This window comes from Trichoderma evansii (genome assembly GCF_050947405.1).
Source record: "Trichoderma evansii strain SZMC 28006 chromosome Unknown GGI43scaffold_3, whole genome shotgun sequence".
NCBI classification, from domain to species: Eukaryota; Fungi; Ascomycota; class Sordariomycetes; order Hypocreales; family Hypocreaceae; genus Trichoderma; species Trichoderma evansii.
In genome coordinates this window covers 2,460,653-2,477,212 of record NW_028145203.1, presented here as the reverse complement: position 1 = coordinate 2,477,212, position 16,560 = coordinate 2,460,653, and the positions used below count along the sequence as shown (strand labels likewise).

Sequence of the window (16,560 nt, the reverse complement as noted above, 5' to 3'; positions counted from 1 at the left end):
CTGAGATTTACCAGATGTGATGCCTGGTACCTAAATCGTTTCAGCTGCCTGCCACTAACAGTCAGTGGCGAGCAAGCTGAAGTTTGGAAGTGCTTCTGGCAGCCCAATAGACTAATAGCGCCTCTCGATGCCAGTAGCAGCACTGCATGCAGAGACATGTACTGATACGCGGCACTCCCGGCGGCAAAGAAAGGAGCCTAACGCGCTACAGTTACAGCTCGTAATAATCTATGAGACGCTCTGCTAGGCGTATACCTGCGCGGCCTCCTACTTTAGTACCAAGGAGCACTGACCCGTAGGTAGCCGGTACATCTGCTGCTGTCCATCTGCTGATAGCACGCCACCGAGCGCGGCAGTACCAGTACTCGGATGCCTCCGGGAGCGTGCTAGCACCTCGTTGTACCGCCCCCAGCATCCACCCGTGCCGTCGTCACTTTCAGCCTTGCTCCAGTCATCTCCAACCCGTTTCCACCAGCTAGCACGCCGCCACCACCGGCCGAATCCTCGCCATCTCATACCTACGCGCATTCCCCTCGTATTCCATCATCGTCTCTGTTGCCGTCGTGATCGCCAGACTGCTGTCCAACTCTTCATTTCTTAAAAGCATGGGCTGCTGAGTTGACGAACCCCCCAGCGAAGCGGCTACATCGTCTAGCCATGAGCGCGCCGGCGCAAAAGACGTCCTCAGCAAGGGGCCTCGAGCCCGGCCATGCCGCCGAAGCCCACCGCCTCCGAAGCCCCTCCGATGCCATCGGTGAGCTGGATCTGCTTGCCGGGCTCTGGCAGGTGGCTCCATTCGCTCGCCTGCCTCCCGATGCACCGGCCGAGCTGAGGGACTATGTCCAAGATGTCGAGAATCCTCGTCGCGTCTATGCCATCCATCGAGCCAGTCGCCGTCATGACTTTCAGAATCTCGTCGACAAGTATGTCATCCCCCCGTGATAGTATCCTGCTTCGTCGCATGTCCGGAGCCGCTCACTAACATGTCGTCTTTCTGCTATAAATAGATACATCTTCCAGCTGAGAAATGGCTGCGGCTCGCCGAATTGCTCGACTGCCACCTGCTTCACATGTCGAAAGCGTCTCGCAGGCAAGGCGCCCATCCGCAGATATAATCCAACAAGCGCCAGGACGTTGGCCGTGTATCTTGCTAGCCAAGATAGTCCCGAATCCGGCTTGTGTCCATATCTTGGCTCGTCGTCCAGAGAAACTCCCCCTGCAGTCAACAGCCTCATCTTTTCCACTCGACCATCGCCGTCTCAGCATGGTGCCCGCAGGCCATCGGATAACCAAACGATACCGCGAAGGAAACCAAGCGTGGGCGTTGCTTCTAAGCCGCCTTTGTCTCCCACGACAAGATCTCGCTCATCTTCGCTTGATAAACAACGTTTAAACAATCAATCCAACGAGACCAAGAATGACGAAGCTACAACACGACCCGGTCCCATACCGGCTTCGAATATCAGCGTCTCGGAGAAGGTGGTACCAAAGGACTACAGATCTTTTGCAGTGGCTACATTTGGCACTGTCGCTTACAAAATGTTGGAATGGCTTACCCCACAGGCTATTGATGCCATGACAAAGAAGATATCCGAGCTGGGCGTTGCTCAACAGGCCAATGAGGATGCAACTGCTGCTTCCGCCGCTGCATCTGAACCAACCAACAACGAACAGCTTTCAAACCCCAAAGCAGAAGATTCCTACATCCACCAGGCCGAGCCTCTGCCAAATGCACAGCCTAAACAAAACAAAAGTTCAAAACCCTCGAGAACATCGAGTCAAGATGTAGTCGAGCCGCTGCCCCCAGCAAAAGATGTGTCGTCCAAGCCCAAGAGAAATTCTAAAAAGACGTTTCGCTCCTCTCCAACCAAGTCGAATAACAGAAGAAGCATGGAACCTGTTGCCATTTCAGCTGGGACCGAAGAAACCAAGACGAACTCACGACCCCCGAGCCTAAATGGCTTCTACCCCGAGAAGCTGGCCCGCGCCGGCAAGACTTCACCTGCTATAGTTACTCGCGGCGTTCCTGAAATGCCATCCAAGCCTGCTTTCTTTGAGAATGTTTCTGCTCCCACCCCTACCACTACCACCGCCAATGAAATACACGACGTTGAATCAGGCTCCTCAGATACGGAGACGATTGAGGAAAAGGAAATACCTAGCAACACCGCACCCGCCATGCAAAAGGAACATGTCAACCCGCAATCTAAACCGAGGCCTGTATCGCCAATTCTGGAAGTTGAATTATCATCCGCCAAATTTCTGCTACCCCAATCCTTAACCACCTTGAATGTTGAGCTGGTCGATTTCATTTGCGATGTGTTCCAAGAAGATAGAACCAATGAAAACCATTTCTTCGGGCCCTTGGAATCTCACGCATCGTATCCTAAACCACAGAATCCATCAAAGCGGCTAACCAGGCGGCAATCTACATCTCATCCCACGTCCGCAAGTCAGTGGAAAGCTTTCAATGAACAGGCCCTCTTCACCGTTTTGAGCGATCCCCACTCTCTTGTTCGGTCATTCTCTAAGGATGGTAAACTCTACGATTCGCATACACTATTCTACTGCATGCTTCGAATGACTCGGGCCGCACCAAGCCTTGTCCTTCACAGCCTTTGGATGGCCGCAGAATCTCTGTTTACGGCTCCAAAATCCCTTCAAATCTCACAGCCCCGGTCCGGAAGGGCACTGCCCAGAAGCCGGAAGCCTCTGACCGATTTTGAAGCCGGGTGTGTCATGTCGGTCTGTCTCCATGCTCTCGTTGCTGTGGCACCCTTCGTCGCGGATTCTAAGACTCTATACGACATGTCGCGCATACGATCTACCGGTTTGGTTTTGGGCGGCAATGGTCTTTCTACCAGACAGCCGCAGTCAATATGTCTAGAATATGAAGATGTTTTCTCAAACGATATTGCTGTCAGATTGGCACGACGCCTCTTCTCCGCCGTGTCTGCTCGTCGATCTCTAGCAAATCTGATGCGAATGGACGGCAGAAATAAGGCTGGTCAACTAGATATCCTTCAGCCACTACTCAACCAGCTTGACCTTCTCAGCTCAGGACCGCTCCGAGTACTAGAATTCACACAAGGCGAGCGTCTGCTACATGAGACTCGTGTGCCCACCCTACTCCTCGACTGGGCTAGGACAGTTCTCCATCAAGAATGGGATGGGAATCCTGAGATTGTAAATAATGGCGCCTTTTATGGGGCGCTGTCTCTGATTTCCACCATGTGTAAGTCAAATCTTTTATACATCACTCACTATAAACATATATATGCTAATACAGTCTACAGACCAGAACAGAACTAGACTTTTACTCGGCGATATTCAATTCCGCGCCGACTACTTTTCTGAACGCTTAGACTCTATGGAAATGCCAGTATCTTGGGTGGAATCGACTTCGAAGAGGAATAGGGGCCATATACTTGACTACCCTTACCTCTTCAGCCCGGAGTGCCTTATCACGTTTTTCCGGTCAATCAATTTCGCCAAGATGAGTCGTATGTTCGAAGAAAGTAGCTCACTCAAGACGCGGATGAGCGCTATTGTCGACCCGGGGAGCCTTGTTGCGAACCCGCACCATAAAATCGTGCTCCAAGACATGTTGAAAGTGGCGTCGTCCAAGTATCTTATCCTCGATATTAGCCGAGAGAATGTGCTGAGAGATGCTTTCGACCAGCTCTGGAGGCGACAGAAGCGCGAGCTTTTACGTCCTCTCAAGGTTCATCTCGGTGAGCTGAGCGGAGAGGAAGGATTTGACTCGGGTGGTGTGCAACAAGAGTTCTTTCGAATGGCAATTGCCGAGTGCATGGACCCCAAGTATGGTGCCTTCACAATTGATGACCGAACCCGCATGGCATGGTTCGTCCCTGGCTCTGTTGTGGAAGAATGGAAGTTTGAGCTTATGGGCGTCCTCGTATCCCTGGCAGTGTACAACGGTCTCACTCTTCCCGTTACGTTTCCCAAGGCACTGTACCGAAAACTGCTGGGCGAGCCAGTCGAAGAGCTTTACCACATTGCAGACGGATGGCCTGCCCTGGCCAGTGGATTAATGAGTCTCCTGGAATGGAATGAAGAAAATGGCCCTGTTGAGGATGTTTTTGCGCGCACTTACGAGTTCTCGGTACCCAATGTAGGGGGTAACGTTACCCGAGAGATGACCAAGGATATGATCCAGTGGCCACAGAACCTTGATTGGAAGATGCGGATTGTTCTACCAGAAGAATCTATTGACGATAAAGAGGCACCACTGGTGACTAGTGATAACCGCGACCAGTATGTGACCGACTATATTCGCTACCTGACTGATATGTCGGTCAGACCACAATACGAAGCATTCGAGCGAGGATTCAAGAGTTGTCTGACAGACAAATCACTATCCCTGCTGAGCCCTCAGATCCTGCAGTCCGTTGTCGAAGGTGTTCAGGAGATTGACATCTCTGAGCTCCGGCGGTATACTCGCTACGTAGGATGGGATGCATCTCACCACACCATCAGAGACTTTTGGTCGATTGTTAAGCGATACGACGATAGGATGAAGCGCAAGCTTCTCGAGTTTGTGACTGCGTCGGACCGTGTTCCCGTTGGAGGTATGCGCAATCTACAGTTTGTGGTTCAGAGGAACGGCGAGGGCGAAGGCAGTGGAAGTCGTCTACCGACAGCGTATACGTGTTATGGGACGTTACTTTTGCCGGAGTATAGGGACAAGGACTTGCTGAGGCAGCGATTGGCGATGGCGCTGGAAAACGCCCAAGGATTTGGCTTTGCTTGAGCGATCTTATATTCATGACTCTCTGTGACTTCTTCCTTCCTTTCCATTTTTCTCACAGAGGGTGCCACTTGTTTCAAGTGCTACTTAAGCGTTTTAGTTATTACGTCTTTGGGATTGAAGCGATTGTTTTTGGGCTTTTTTAGAATTGCGCTGGGAGCGATTTTTGGCGTTTAGGCAATATTTGAAGCTTTGACATACAATTTTAACAAATATTTTATATACAATATATTTTTTTAAACAAGCCACATTCCATAATATCATTTATAACGTTATATAGTCTGAAACTAAAATCTAACTACTATCTCATTTGTCTGACATTCAGATTGATTCTCTTGTTCTGCATCCAACCCTTCCACTCCTCAAACTCGCCATTTTCGCCAACTACGGGCCAATCCGCCAAATAGTCAGGGCATGTGCCCTTCATGACTTTCGGGACGCCGTGCCATGCGTAGCGAGATTCATTGGTCATGTAGATGGCGTCTCCGGAGCGTAGTCTGAGAAGAAGGTATTTCTTCTTGTCTTGGTCTTCACCATTTGCTTCTTCCGCTTTTTCTTCCTCTTCCTTTTCGTTGGCGCCGCGACTGGGAGCAATCATGAAGAGACACTCGCAGCCGAAACTGAGACTGACGAGGCCTTTGTCGATCTCTTCGCTGACGTCTCGGTGCATCATCATTGTGTCGCCGGGAGTATAGAAGTTGACAATGGCGGCCTGAGCAAGGGTTTCAGGGAATAGCGTTGTTAAGAAGTTGGACAGGTCGGCGGGGAAGGAGGGAGGTGGCGCCTCTGGGTAGACGCGGTTGGTCCAGTCGTATTGGCCGCCGAGGGTGACCCAGTGAAGACGTCGTTGGAGGGCTTGCTTGATGGTAAGGGGTTTGTGAACTTCGGGGTCTTTGGGGATGAAGGTTGGGGGAGATTCTGGGGACAGGGAGAAGAAGGATTTGGGAGGAGAGGAAGGATCTGAGGAAGTTTCAGAGGGGTAGGGGAGATCGTAGTGGAGATGGAGGTTTGTTTGGTGGGTGGGATTGCTGAGATCACGGTGGATCATGGTGTTGAGGAGGTGAGTTTGGATGGTTGGGGGGACGAGTGAGGGGAGGATGAGGAGGCCTGGAAAAGAGTTAGTGAGTTGAATGAGATGGCATAATACAAGCCAAAAGAAGAGTGAGAATAAGAGAAAATATATGTAGAGATTCGTACCGGGAAGTAGAGGGTGATATAAGATGGGAGCATCAGGGCCACCCGCATCTACCGCAGCAAATTCAGGGCCAAGGTGAGAATACGCCTCTGTGATTGCTGAGCGCGGGATGCTGCCCGTCTGGATGAATCCGCTCTCCTCTAGGGGTAAACGAGGATCATCAAGAGGCGTTTCTTGGAGGAGGATGGACTGGTCGAGGCGCGAGAAGTGCTTCCACTCGGCTTTCATCTGCTCAGAGGGCTGCTCGTGAGCGTCCAGATCGAGGCCCATGGCGGGGTATTTTATGAGGGATGATATGGATAGAAGCTTTTGTCTGATTTAATATGTGGTAGTCTTTGAGATTATGTGGAGAATAGGTGTATGAGTTACTGAGTGAGTCAGTTGTTGCGTGAGCTGAATTATGAACAATACAGAGCATGGTATGATTCATGGGCTATTTTGAGAATTTTGATGTAGACGGGTTAATGCACTGTGTTTATTTTCGTTACACTGTACATGGTAGATCTGTACCGAATACTAGAGGCATCAGATCATGGCCAGCGGTTGAAATGAGAAAATCAAATGAAAAAATCACTTCAACGCTCTAATTTTGAACTCATAACCTCTCTTTTATATAAGTAGATCCGTTACTTGCTAAAAGAAGGGGCTGGGTCAGCTCAAGAAAGTCTCTTGCGTAAGACGTGCAGTCTTCTGTGACTAGACTGTGACGCGCATGAGGTACCCTGTATTAGTGGTCTCAAAGTGCATTACACTGCACTAATCGTGATATAATTTACAATTTACATTGGAATCTAAGGTAAAATTTATTCTAGTAGCATACTTGCAATTTATTAGCATCTTTGATCCCGGCACTTGCGCTGTCGTGTCAATCTAGTAGTGGTAGTTGAATGAACTATGGAATTAAGCTGAGATCGGTTGTTAATATTTTATAGTGGGGTTATAAAGTGTTTACATCAACGCCAAATCTCATCGCTCAAACTCAGCTCTTAACAAGAGCAAAAGCTCACACACAATATCTTAACAATGCCTCCATTAAAGCTACAGGCCATAAAAGGCTTTTCAACCCCCCGAATATCTCACACCTGCTTCAGTACATCCCTACCGCGATGGCCTCGTCAACGACCAAGCGCAAAACCATCTCGCAGCTCAGTCATACCTAGCAGCAGCGATGAGATTTACAGCAACTCCATAAAACATCCAAGCCCACCAGCAACACCACCGCCTCAACCACAACCATCCAAAAAGACAACCATTACCCTAGCTATATCAAAACCAACAATAGATCCAATCCAAACAACTCCTACAACTCCCACACCCAAACGCTCCGCCCCTCCCAACACAAAACCTCACAAAGAAGCCCTCTTCACCAGCACCCTCATCCGCCACAGCAACAACGCTTCATTCCTCACAACAACAACCACAAAATCCCAAGACGCCCAAATCTCCGCTGCAGCAGCCTTTTTCCAGCAAGGCTTCCAATTCCTCTACTCCGCAGAATCCCTCAAGCACCACCCTAAAAACGAGCACATCCCCGAGATCCTCATCCTGGGCGCCTCCAATGTTGGTAAATCTTCCTTTCTCAATGCTCTCGTCGGCAAGCTCGATGCTGCTAGGGTTAGCGCCCGTCCCGGTAAAACCACTCTCATGAACGCCTTTGCCGTGGGACCCCTCCCCAAAATCCCCAAGGGGCATGTCAAGCAGGGCGAGAAACTGCCCCGGTATAGCCTCGTCTTGGTGGACACGCCAGGTTACGGATTCAAAAGTCAGGCAAGCTGGGGAGACGCCGTGTGGAAGTACATCAAGGCGAGAAAGATGCTGCGTGGGGCGGTGGTGCTCATATCGTCTGAGAAGAAGCTGATGGAGCAGGATAAGTGGCTGCTAAGGACGCTGGCCGAGGCCAATACCAGGACGCTGGTTGTCCTGACCAAAGCTGACAAGGGAGGCGGCTCATGGACAGAACGATGTAGCGAAATGGCCCAAGTGCTACGAGGTGAGCTTAGAAAGATATCACGATCAGCGGGAAATGCATGGAAAGAAGGATCGGGCTGGAATCCGGATATATACATTACAGCCGCTGGGATGGATCGTATGCCCAAATTGGCGAGCGGAGGGGGCGTAGGAGGCATCAGGACGAGCATCCTGGAAATGGCAGGCTTCGATCTCCAAGACAAAGAAGTGAAGAAGAAAGACGAGACAATCACTTATGGCGGACCAGTGGTTTCATTTGATGACATTAAATGGAAGCCAACATGAACTGACTACCTATGATTATTATACACAAGAAGTTGCTTAGGGGGATTAATATCTTTGTACAATTGACTATATGTACCGTGAAGAGGAGGTATGATGATGTAGAGAGGATTGATGGACTAAAATAGGATAATTTTGAAAAAAAGAACAAAAGAGAAAAAGAAATCCCGTCCAAAAGCAAGACATATAACATTGGATACCACCACCGCAGACAATTTAAATAGCCAAAAAAACAAATGAAACCTGGACCATTTAGTCCCCCTTGATAGACCTGTTGGATTTGATGGATGCCGCCGTTTCTGGGCGGCTGCTCACCGACTTTCTCAGCTTCTTGGTATCGAACAAGCTCTTGACTTTGCGCAACCTTGCCCATCTCTCCTTGTCTTTGGCATCGCGTGTAGCTTCATCCTCGTCCCCATCAACGCTCAAATCCACAGAGATCTGTGGAACATGGCCGCCGCCGGTTTGTCGGGTTGGCGTTTTGAGAGGGTTGGATGAACCTTTGGCAGTCAGCTTAGATGGCGACCTGGCTCGACCCTCATACACCATTCGAAGATCCGATTCGTTTTTGATGGTCTGCAATAGTATCTTCCATGCAGGCATATCAGCTGATTCGTTGCTGCTTTGAGTGGTATGCCCCCTGCTCTGTGCGGAGGCATTCTTCCAGGGGCAGAAAAAGCGATGTTCCCGCTCGGGGTCGAGATAATCCATCGGCGCGGGGACAATCACTTTGCCGCTTGAATCCACCTCTTTGCTCTTGAACATCCACAGGCCCAATCGTCGCTGACAGGTGTGACATGATGCGGTGTTTGCAACAGCGCCAATACGGGTATTTGTTAAGCCCTGCCAGCCGAAGAGTGCAAGAGCAAGTGCTGGCCGATTGGGGGTATTTGTATTAGACTTTTCAACAGCAAAAAAGTCTGGTGAGAGTTGGTCAACCACGTCATCCAAGATCATCTCTTCTGGGAGGTGAAGATTGAATTCGTATGGAATAAACGGCTCTCGTGCGCAAAGCTCTACATATCGCTGTTTAAGAGCTTCGATGACAGCCTTTGAGCTCATGAATGAGAGTCGAAGTAATGAATCTGGTAAGGAGTCAGTAAAATGCGGCCAAGTATAAAGCTGTCGCAATAATCTTACCTTCACATCCTCGCCTCTTCCAAAGGCAGTCTGACTGATGCGCGCTCACAATAAGCTCGGCATACTTGTCAACCAATGCAGCCTCTATTAGATTGTTCGAGTCAGTTTGATTCAGTAAAGGATTCAGAGTCTTCCCAAACATACCAACTTCGGCAGCTGTCAATGCATCAGTCTCCTTGTCTCCAGCCTCTTTCTTCAGCTTCACAACCAGCTCCTTGTGGCACAGCAGACACCGCACTCTTTCTTTCCCCTGGCATACCCACCCCCTCTTAGCCCATTCCACTTCGTTGACTCTTTCCGGCTTTGGCGTCCAGTCGGTGATTTCTTGAAACGTCGCCAGTCGCTTGAGCAGCTCCTCCCTGTCACCGGGAGAATACCTCGCAGAGCCATCCCTCCGAACTTTCGGAGTCGTGGCGTCAGACACTGTTCGCCTGATAGAGGTGGCTAAGCTTGTGAGACCTGAAGAAACGGGGTTGTCCAGGCGTGGAGCGGTTTCCTCCGGGAAGCCCAGACGGCGACGTTTCTGCAGCAGCGCCTCATAGTCCACAGCCTTGGTGCTCGGTGCTCGGTTTCCAAACATGGTCGCTGGAGACTCTTGGTCTAAGCTGGCGCGTGGACTACTCAGTCCCTGGAGCAAGGCGTTGAACTTGCGTTTGGTAGAGTTCATGATATACAAAGGAAATGGAGGCTGATGAGCCTGGTGAGCTTGAGAGGTGGATCGCTCTGCGCGTTCGGGTTGAGTAAGCTCCGCAGGCTTATTGACCAGATCGCATAGATGAATAAAAAAGGGTTATGACGAGCCCCTGGACCGAGAATAAGAGAAACTTGTGCTCCGGTGAGTGTTGTGTAGACCCAGTATCCAGTCCGTTGTCGAGGCTTAGCGAAATCACCGTCTCCTTTCAGACAAATCGATGGGTATGAGAGCTCCTGGACACAGCTAAAGACGAAGAAAAGGTTCCAGATCCAAAAAGAAACAGGATTCAAAAAGAAAACAAGAGAGCGAAAGCTGGCTACGGCAGCAGAATTAATGTCAGCGGGGAAGGTGGCTTTGTTGCCGTTCAGGCTGGTGAAATTGATATCAAAGGCAAACCAATTGCATCACTGGACCTGCAGGCAGTTGCCAACGCCGACGTCGAGCATCCCTGCCCGCGCGCTAAGCCGGAGCGCGGCGCCTCAGTTAATCCTGCTCTGCCACTTTGCGATAAGCGATAAGCCTCCTTCTCACCGCCCTGATGTACCTTACCCTTTTTTCTTGGCGCCTGTTCCTGGCGCGTGGCAGAAATAATTTTTTTTCTAGTTGGCGGCTTAAACCGTAGCGATTTTGGACAACGGCTAATGCGCTGCTAAATAATTTTTTTTTGGGCACTCTCGAATCCATATCTGAGCAACTGTTCAGGTTTCAGCGATTGCGATAGAATAGAATTGGGCATTTCCTTTTGCCTTGCATTCAATTCTTTCTCAATTGAGCCCAACATTAGGCTTGATTCTTTGAAGAGCTATTTTTTCTCTTAATATCTGCTTCTCTCATGTCCAGCGCCTCTAAACCACCTTCTTGGCTTTTTTCCAACAACACCAACAACCCTTCTCAAAGCAAGGACCAAAAGAGCAATTCTTCTAGTACGACCAATTCCTCCAACGAAGAAATGGCCAAGTCAAAAACTCCTGCCGCCGACAAGGGCGCCGAGGCTCAGGACTCTTCCGCCCAGCCTCCTGCTCAACTCCTCGATCTTGTAGAGCAATTCCTCTCCGACAACTCCTTCAGCAGCGCCCTCAGCGCCTTCAAGAAGCAGCGATCGAAGAAGGGCTGGGGCGAGGCATCTGAAAGCACCAGTGGAAACACTCTCGTTACCGTCTTCAAGGCCTGGGAGAAGTCGGCCAAGGCCCCCGCTGACCGAGATGTCAACATGGACGATTCGAGCAGCTCCAGCTCCAGCTCAGACAGCTCCAGCTCCAGCGAGAGCAGCGACAGCGAAAGTGAAAGTGAGAGTGAGAGCGAGGATGAGAAGCCTGCCCTGGGCAAGAAGAACCTGAAGCGCAAGGCTCCCCCCAGCTCCAGCTCCGACTCCAGTTCCGACTCTAGCTCATCCGATTCGGACTCCGACTCAAGCTCTGATTCAGACTCTGAGGATGAAAAGAAGGCTCAGGTCAATAAGCCTCAAGCCAAGAAGCAAAAGGTTGAGGCCAAGCCGACCCCAAGCTCCGACTCTGACTCTGATTCCGACTCTGAGAGCGAGTCTTCCAGCTCTGACGAGAGCTCTTCAGATGAAAGCTCCAGCTCAGAGGAGGATTCTACCTCCGATTCCAGCTCCGACGACAGCTCCGACAGCGAGTCTGAAGTCGATCCCAAAGAGGCTGCCAAAGTGCCTCTTCCCGACTCTGACTCCGACTCATCATCTTCAGACTCTGATTCAGACTCCTCCGACTCCGATTCCGACTCGGACAAGCCCAAGGCCAACGGCGTAGCCAAGACCAAGTCTGAGGCCAAGGAATCTTCCGACTCCTCATCCTCCGCCACCATGGACTCTGTGCCCAACCCTCCCCTGCCTCCCAACCCCTATGACCTCAAGAAGGAGAAGAAGAAGAACGAGCCCTTTTCTCGTATCGACAGGAACATCAAGGTGGATCCCAAGTTCGCCTCCAACGAGTATGTTTCCATGAGCTACTCCCAGCGGGCCCACGAGGACCTCATCGTTACCAAGGGCAAGGGCTTCACCAAGGAGAAGAACAAGAAGAAGAGGGGCAACTTCCGCGCTGGAGTGATTGATATTACTGAGAAGAAGGCCGTCTACTTTGACGACTAAAGAGAAAGATTGAGGAAAAACAAAGAGGAAGAAAATATAGAGAGAAAGGGGAGAGAAATACAGTATATGGTGCGTAAAATATCCTAGGTGGACAGGTTAGCGTCTGGGGTTGCATCAACAGCCGGTGTTTAGGGCGGCATTATTGTCATGTTTTTCATTTTCGTTTTATAAAAGTCGTTTTTCGTTTTTCTTAGACTTTTTAAAGTGCTATTTTTTTTCGTTTATTTCACGCTTATATATACATGTACTTGCTCTTATAATTTAGAGAAAAGTTTCTTGTTTACTGGGTTGAGTTTCAAGTGTGATAATGTGTAATATTAAAATCTGCTTAGTTTTTCTGCTTGCTCAATCTGAACGTATGCAAATTGTATAAGTGCTTTGTATCCATGCCTAAAAGTTGAATCCTTGCTAATAACAAGGTGGTATCTATCAAATCATCATGTATCCCGTAAAATATCCAATCAAAAGCCTTTTTTTGTAATTCCACGCTCTTACATATATAATCCACCACTATGCCGAACTCAAACAGCAAAAGAGAAGCGAGGTACTAGAAAAAGAAGAACTAAACTTCAAATCAAAGAGGACAGTAAGGAGAACAGTCAAATTGATCAAACAACATCATGCCATCATCGTTTTCATTCAAAGAATTCCTCCTCTTCAAAATGTAGAGCCATTAGGTCCCGCATTTGAATGCAAAGCCTGCACTTCAGCCACCGGTGCCTTCTGCTCTGCCGGATCAGTCACTCCAGACATAATCTCATTCTTTCTCTTCACGGCCGGCCAGTCACGATTCCCGGCCTTTGCATTCTCCAGAGCCTCGCGCAGCCACTGCTTCCACTGGGGAGTTCCGGGCGCGGCACCGCTACGCTCAACCCATCCTATGGTCTTGGTCTCGCGGATGGCGTACCACAAGGTACGTGTGAAGCTGGGGTATCCCTCGCGCTCGTCCATTTCGTTGGTGATACCGTGTGCCTTCTGGCTGTCTTTCTTTGTGATATTTTTGCAGGAATAACGTGAAAGATCCCAAAAATACTTCAGGGGCAGCATACCAAGTCCCCAGTACAGGCCGTTGAGAATAATGTACGACCCTCCGATGAAAATCTGCGAGTTCCAGGTGCAGTTGCCAAGGAGCACGACGCCAAACATGAGAAGGATGGTGCCAATCGCCATGCATAGCCTGTAAACTTTCTCGCCAACGTAGTAGTCGCACTCTTCTGTGCCGGAATAGAGCTCGCGAGCCACATCCTCTGAGCAGCGGACCAAAACGAAAGCTCCCTCACGGGTCCGGATCATGACATCGCCGCTGGGCACCTTGTTAGTGTGGCGACGCTGCATGAGAATGGGCCGCCAGGAAGAAGCATAGCCGATGACGGTGGAGACAAAGGAGACGATTACGATGGCGAGGATGGCAGTGCCGTCTTGCCAAAAAATGGCGGCGATGAGGATGCCGATACTGAGGAGGCATGAGAAGGCAGACAAGATGTGGAGAGGAGAAAGAAGTTTTGGTGGAACAATGGGCCGGCTGCCCTTGATGGCGATGGTTCTGGCCGAAAGCAGATCTTGCACCACTTCAGTGTTGGTTCGTCGGCGTATCATTCCAGGATGAGGATGGGCATGGTCATGTCCACTGGCAACGCTGGGATCAAAGTGAACTTTTGGATCTGTTGGCTGTCTCGTGGAATGGTGATGGCCCCCTTCGATATCTCGGTCTGTGGACGATGTGATTCCTTGATGCGCCGCATCGCTCTCCTTTTCTTCGCTTGGAGAAATGCCTTCGGTAAAGGGCTCGGCTTTGCGAACCAACGACATGCACCTGGCAATAAGGCCACGACTCTGGCGGGGCTGATTTAGGGCCGACAATGGTACCGCATCCGCCACATGTCTAATGTCCAGCTCGACGAAATCGTAGGGGACCAGGTCCTCCAGGGGCAGAATGATGTTAGCGAAGAATCCCACCGAATCTAGGACCGTGCCGCTCTCCACACCAGCCATCTTGGCATGCGTCTCTGGCAAACGCGTGGGGCGGTTTGGCTTCAGAAGGGCTTGGGGCGCAGGCAAGAGACGGGGCAGCATGCAGAGCATGGAGGCGGTGATGGTTTGTGAGTGTTCACCGATGGCGGATTCGCCAATGACTGCGAGAAGGGAGACGACATCGAGACGCCAAGAGTCTTTGTCGTCGGGGAACCATTTCCAGCCGGGATCGCCTGGGTTGGACATTTTGACGGTTTGTCTTGTTGTGGTCGTTACAAATGATGATGGTGATGATGATGATGCTGTGGAATAGGGAGATCAGAAGTATCAAATAGCAGTACGCAGCAAACCGAAAAGCGACAAGAACAACGCAAGCAAGGCTAGAATGATAAAGACGATAATAAACCAAACTCTTGGCTCTACTGTCGCAGTTATATGCAAGAAGAAGAGATGAAAGAGGAAAGAAAAGAGACGCAGAGAAGAAAAAAAGGATTAGAAAGACGAATCCCGGACAGGTGAGATGAGGGTAGTATCGTTAGCCTCCTGCTCCTGTATTTGTTGGCGGCTCTGCCCTCGACAGCGGCACATGAATTTGGTTTAGAGCATGCAGCAGGGCTATGCTAGTGGGCTTGGTTGGGCGAGAGCGTGTGCCACACTTGATCGGTTGATCGGATAATCGCCGAGGGAGCTGTGGCAGCGTGTAGCATTTCCCTGCCGTGGTTATGCTGCCGAGTGCCTTAAGCTAGAAATTAAGATTAACTTGCTGGTTCCGACAGCATCAGCCATGAAGTCAAACGGCGTTGAACTGAATCGCGATATTGGCACAAATTAACCTGAGTAGAGTTAATATTTAGTCTCTCTACCTTTAGACTACCCGCGACAATCAGTCCCCTTTGGTGCTTAGCGGTTCCGTGCACACCACCACATTTTCATTTTCAGCTCCCAACGCTGCCAATAGCCGCAGAGTCCTATCCTTAGTCTCAAGCCCTCTGCTTAACCGCCAAGCCTCTTCTCTCCACTGGGTCTCTCCAGCTGCGGGTGGCAATATTGGGATGCAGAGCAGCTTGTCTCAGTGGGGGCTATAACCGCCGTCGTCCATTCAAAAATGTTTCGTCTCAGTACTGCTGACAACCGTTCGTGCAACCCACTCTGGTGCAGCGTCTCTCTCTTCTGCCTATCGTCCCAAGCCACGGCGATTTCAAACCACAGACGCAATCTCCTGCCCTCTTGCAGTTTCTATGGCTAAAGGTCTGCGTAACATCTCTGCAAAGTATACGCAAGCTGGTCATATTTTCTCCTTCTTAAAAGCCCACCGTAGATCGTACGGCTCATGAGGTTGAGGACTCGTCGGTACATGCAGCGATATGCCGTCCTACCCCACTGACTCACCGAAATGCCTGTAGGACTGCTCCATGCGTCAGGGCTCAGCCAGACTCACATACGCGTACAGTTTGGACATTACGATTTCCGCGGCGATAGAAAAAGAGCCGTTATTCCAGCAATTTTCATGCTTGGTATCCTCTCTTTGATTCACGCTTCTTCACCGCAAGTTTTCCCGTGCAGCTGGTAATTATAGCTACTGGATAGTAATCCGCAAAAATATCACCATCAACTTGACGTTCTACAACAAGTTTTAGCCTGCCCACCTGTCAGCACCTTACCCGCCCGGTTAGCATGTCGCATGACTCCTGAGTTACAAGTCCGTCTCAACGAATCCCCTGCCAGTAAGCCGCTTGGACAAAATGTAACCTCCGTGAACAATTATCTTGTTTTATATTTTTCGAATTCAGATATATCAGCCTCCTATTCTCCCTGGGACAGTATCTCCTTTTTGGACAATCTTTGACTATTTTCTAATCAGACTCGAACCATATTGCCAGTAGGTTACATGCAACTCCGCAGCTGTCTTCGGCGACAGCCCGAATACCGCACACAACATGTATCGTATCCACTGATGTTTAGTTGCTGCAGCGGTCAAGTATCTGCCTTCTCCCTATGCTATAGCGCCAAAATGTCGTCTACGGGTACCGGCATTGATTTTATTACTTCTACGAACCACAGCGGCTCTCTCTTGCCTTCGCCCTAATACCTTTTTTTGACCGCTTTTTACGATACTATAGCTACACGATGCACTAATCAAATTCTTCAACCGGTCCGACTTTAATTTATAACTCACGGACCAAGCTTAGATTTTCAAAGTCAACTTCCACCAATGCACAACCCGGCTTTGTCGGCGGTTGTTAAATTATCAATCCTTGCAACGTCTAATAAAAGGCAGGTAATATCTAACGTATAAACAGGAAATACAGAGCGTATATACACGTATATATAAAGGGCATCGCTACCGCCATCTCTTCGCAACCCGCGTCTCATCCGTCTAATCTGATGGGTATTCGGTAAACGCCTCTCTCCCCTGAACCCCTTTGAAGGTA

At 49.9% G+C, this 16,560-nt stretch overlaps 6 protein-coding genes across 6 annotated transcripts; 3 read left to right on the top strand and 3 right to left on the bottom strand.

The window, feature by feature from the left end:
• The first annotated feature begins 536 nt into the window (after positions 1–536).
• GGI43DRAFT_259201 (uncharacterized protein) lies at positions 537–4,923 on the top strand. Its single transcript, XM_083200963.1, has 3 exons — positions 537–923; positions 1,008–3,235; positions 3,297–4,923. Exons 1-3 carry the CDS (start codon positions 658–660, stop codon positions 4,772–4,774), a joined length of 3,972 nt encoding a protein of 1,323 aa, XP_083064533.1. The 5' UTR covers positions 537–657; the 3' UTR covers positions 4,775–4,923.
• Positions 4,924–5,072: 149 nt separating this feature from the next.
• On the bottom strand, positions 5,073–6,236 carry GGI43DRAFT_421048 (uncharacterized protein; the record flags this gene model as incomplete). Its single annotated transcript, XM_083207891.1, has 2 exons — positions 5,073–5,878; positions 5,969–6,236. The coding sequence occupies 2 exons, from the start codon at positions 6,234–6,236 to the stop codon at positions 5,073–5,075; spliced, it is 1,074 nt and encodes a 357-aa protein (XP_083064532.1).
• Positions 6,237–6,956: 720 nt separating this feature from the next.
• Positions 6,957–8,344, top strand: GGI43DRAFT_259046 (translation initiation/elongation factor MRX8). The gene has a single exon (XM_083200960.1). It carries the CDS (start codon positions 6,990–6,992, stop codon positions 8,217–8,219), a length of 1,230 nt encoding a protein of 409 aa, XP_083064531.1. The 5' UTR covers positions 6,957–6,989; the 3' UTR covers positions 8,220–8,344.
• Positions 8,344–10,203, bottom strand: GGI43DRAFT_259043 (C3HC zinc finger-like-domain-containing protein). The gene is made up of 3 exons (XM_083200959.1): positions 9,501–10,203; positions 9,357–9,440; positions 8,344–9,301 (listed from the first exon to the last, which is right to left on the bottom strand). Exons 1-3 carry the CDS (start codon positions 10,021–10,023, stop codon positions 8,469–8,471), a joined length of 1,440 nt encoding a protein of 479 aa, XP_083064530.1. The 5' UTR covers positions 10,024–10,203; the 3' UTR covers positions 8,344–8,468.
• Positions 10,204–10,671: 468 nt separating this feature from the next.
• GGI43DRAFT_397198 (SRP40, C-terminal domain-containing protein) lies at positions 10,672–12,527 on the top strand. The gene has a single exon (XM_083205075.1). It carries the CDS (start codon positions 10,883–10,885, stop codon positions 12,155–12,157), a length of 1,275 nt encoding a protein of 424 aa, XP_083064529.1. The 5' UTR covers positions 10,672–10,882; the 3' UTR covers positions 12,158–12,527.
• On the bottom strand, positions 12,451–14,639 carry GGI43DRAFT_397197 (uncharacterized protein). Its single transcript, XM_083205074.1, has one exon. It carries the CDS (start codon positions 14,372–14,374, stop codon positions 12,815–12,817), a length of 1,560 nt encoding a protein of 519 aa, XP_083064528.1. The 5' UTR covers positions 14,375–14,639; the 3' UTR covers positions 12,451–12,814.
• Between the last annotated feature and the right edge of the window lie 1,921 nt (positions 14,640–16,560).

Coding starts and splice junctions, on each gene's coding strand:
- GGI43DRAFT_259201 (XM_083200963.1), top strand. CDS start 658: ATGAGCGCGCCGGCGCAAAAGACGTCCTCAGCAAGGGGCCTCGAGCCC. Junction 924..1,007: donor TTTCAGAATCTCGTCGACAA/GTATGTCATCCC, acceptor TGCTATAAATAG/ATACATCTTCCAGCTGAGAA. Junction 3,236..3,296: donor GTCTCTGATTTCCACCATGT/GTAAGTCAAATC, acceptor TACAGTCTACAG/ACCAGAACAGAACTAGACTT.
- GGI43DRAFT_259046 (XM_083200960.1), top strand. CDS start 6,990: ATGCCTCCATTAAAGCTACAGGCCATAAAAGGCTTTTCAACCCCCCGA.
- GGI43DRAFT_259043 (XM_083200959.1), bottom strand. CDS start 10,023: ATGAACTCTACCAAACGCAAGTTCAACGCCTTGCTCCAGGGACTGAGT. Junction 9,441..9,500: donor ATTGACAGCTGCCGAAGTTG/GTATGTTTGGGA, acceptor ACAATCTAATAG/AGGCTGCATTGGTTGACAAG. Junction 9,302..9,356: donor GAAGAGGCGAGGATGTGAAG/GTAAGATTATTG, acceptor ACTCCTTACCAG/ATTCATTACTTCGACTCTCA.
- GGI43DRAFT_397198 (XM_083205075.1), top strand. CDS start 10,883: ATGTCCAGCGCCTCTAAACCACCTTCTTGGCTTTTTTCCAACAACACC.
- GGI43DRAFT_397197 (XM_083205074.1), bottom strand. CDS start 14,374: ATGTCCAACCCAGGCGATCCCGGCTGGAAATGGTTCCCCGACGACAAA.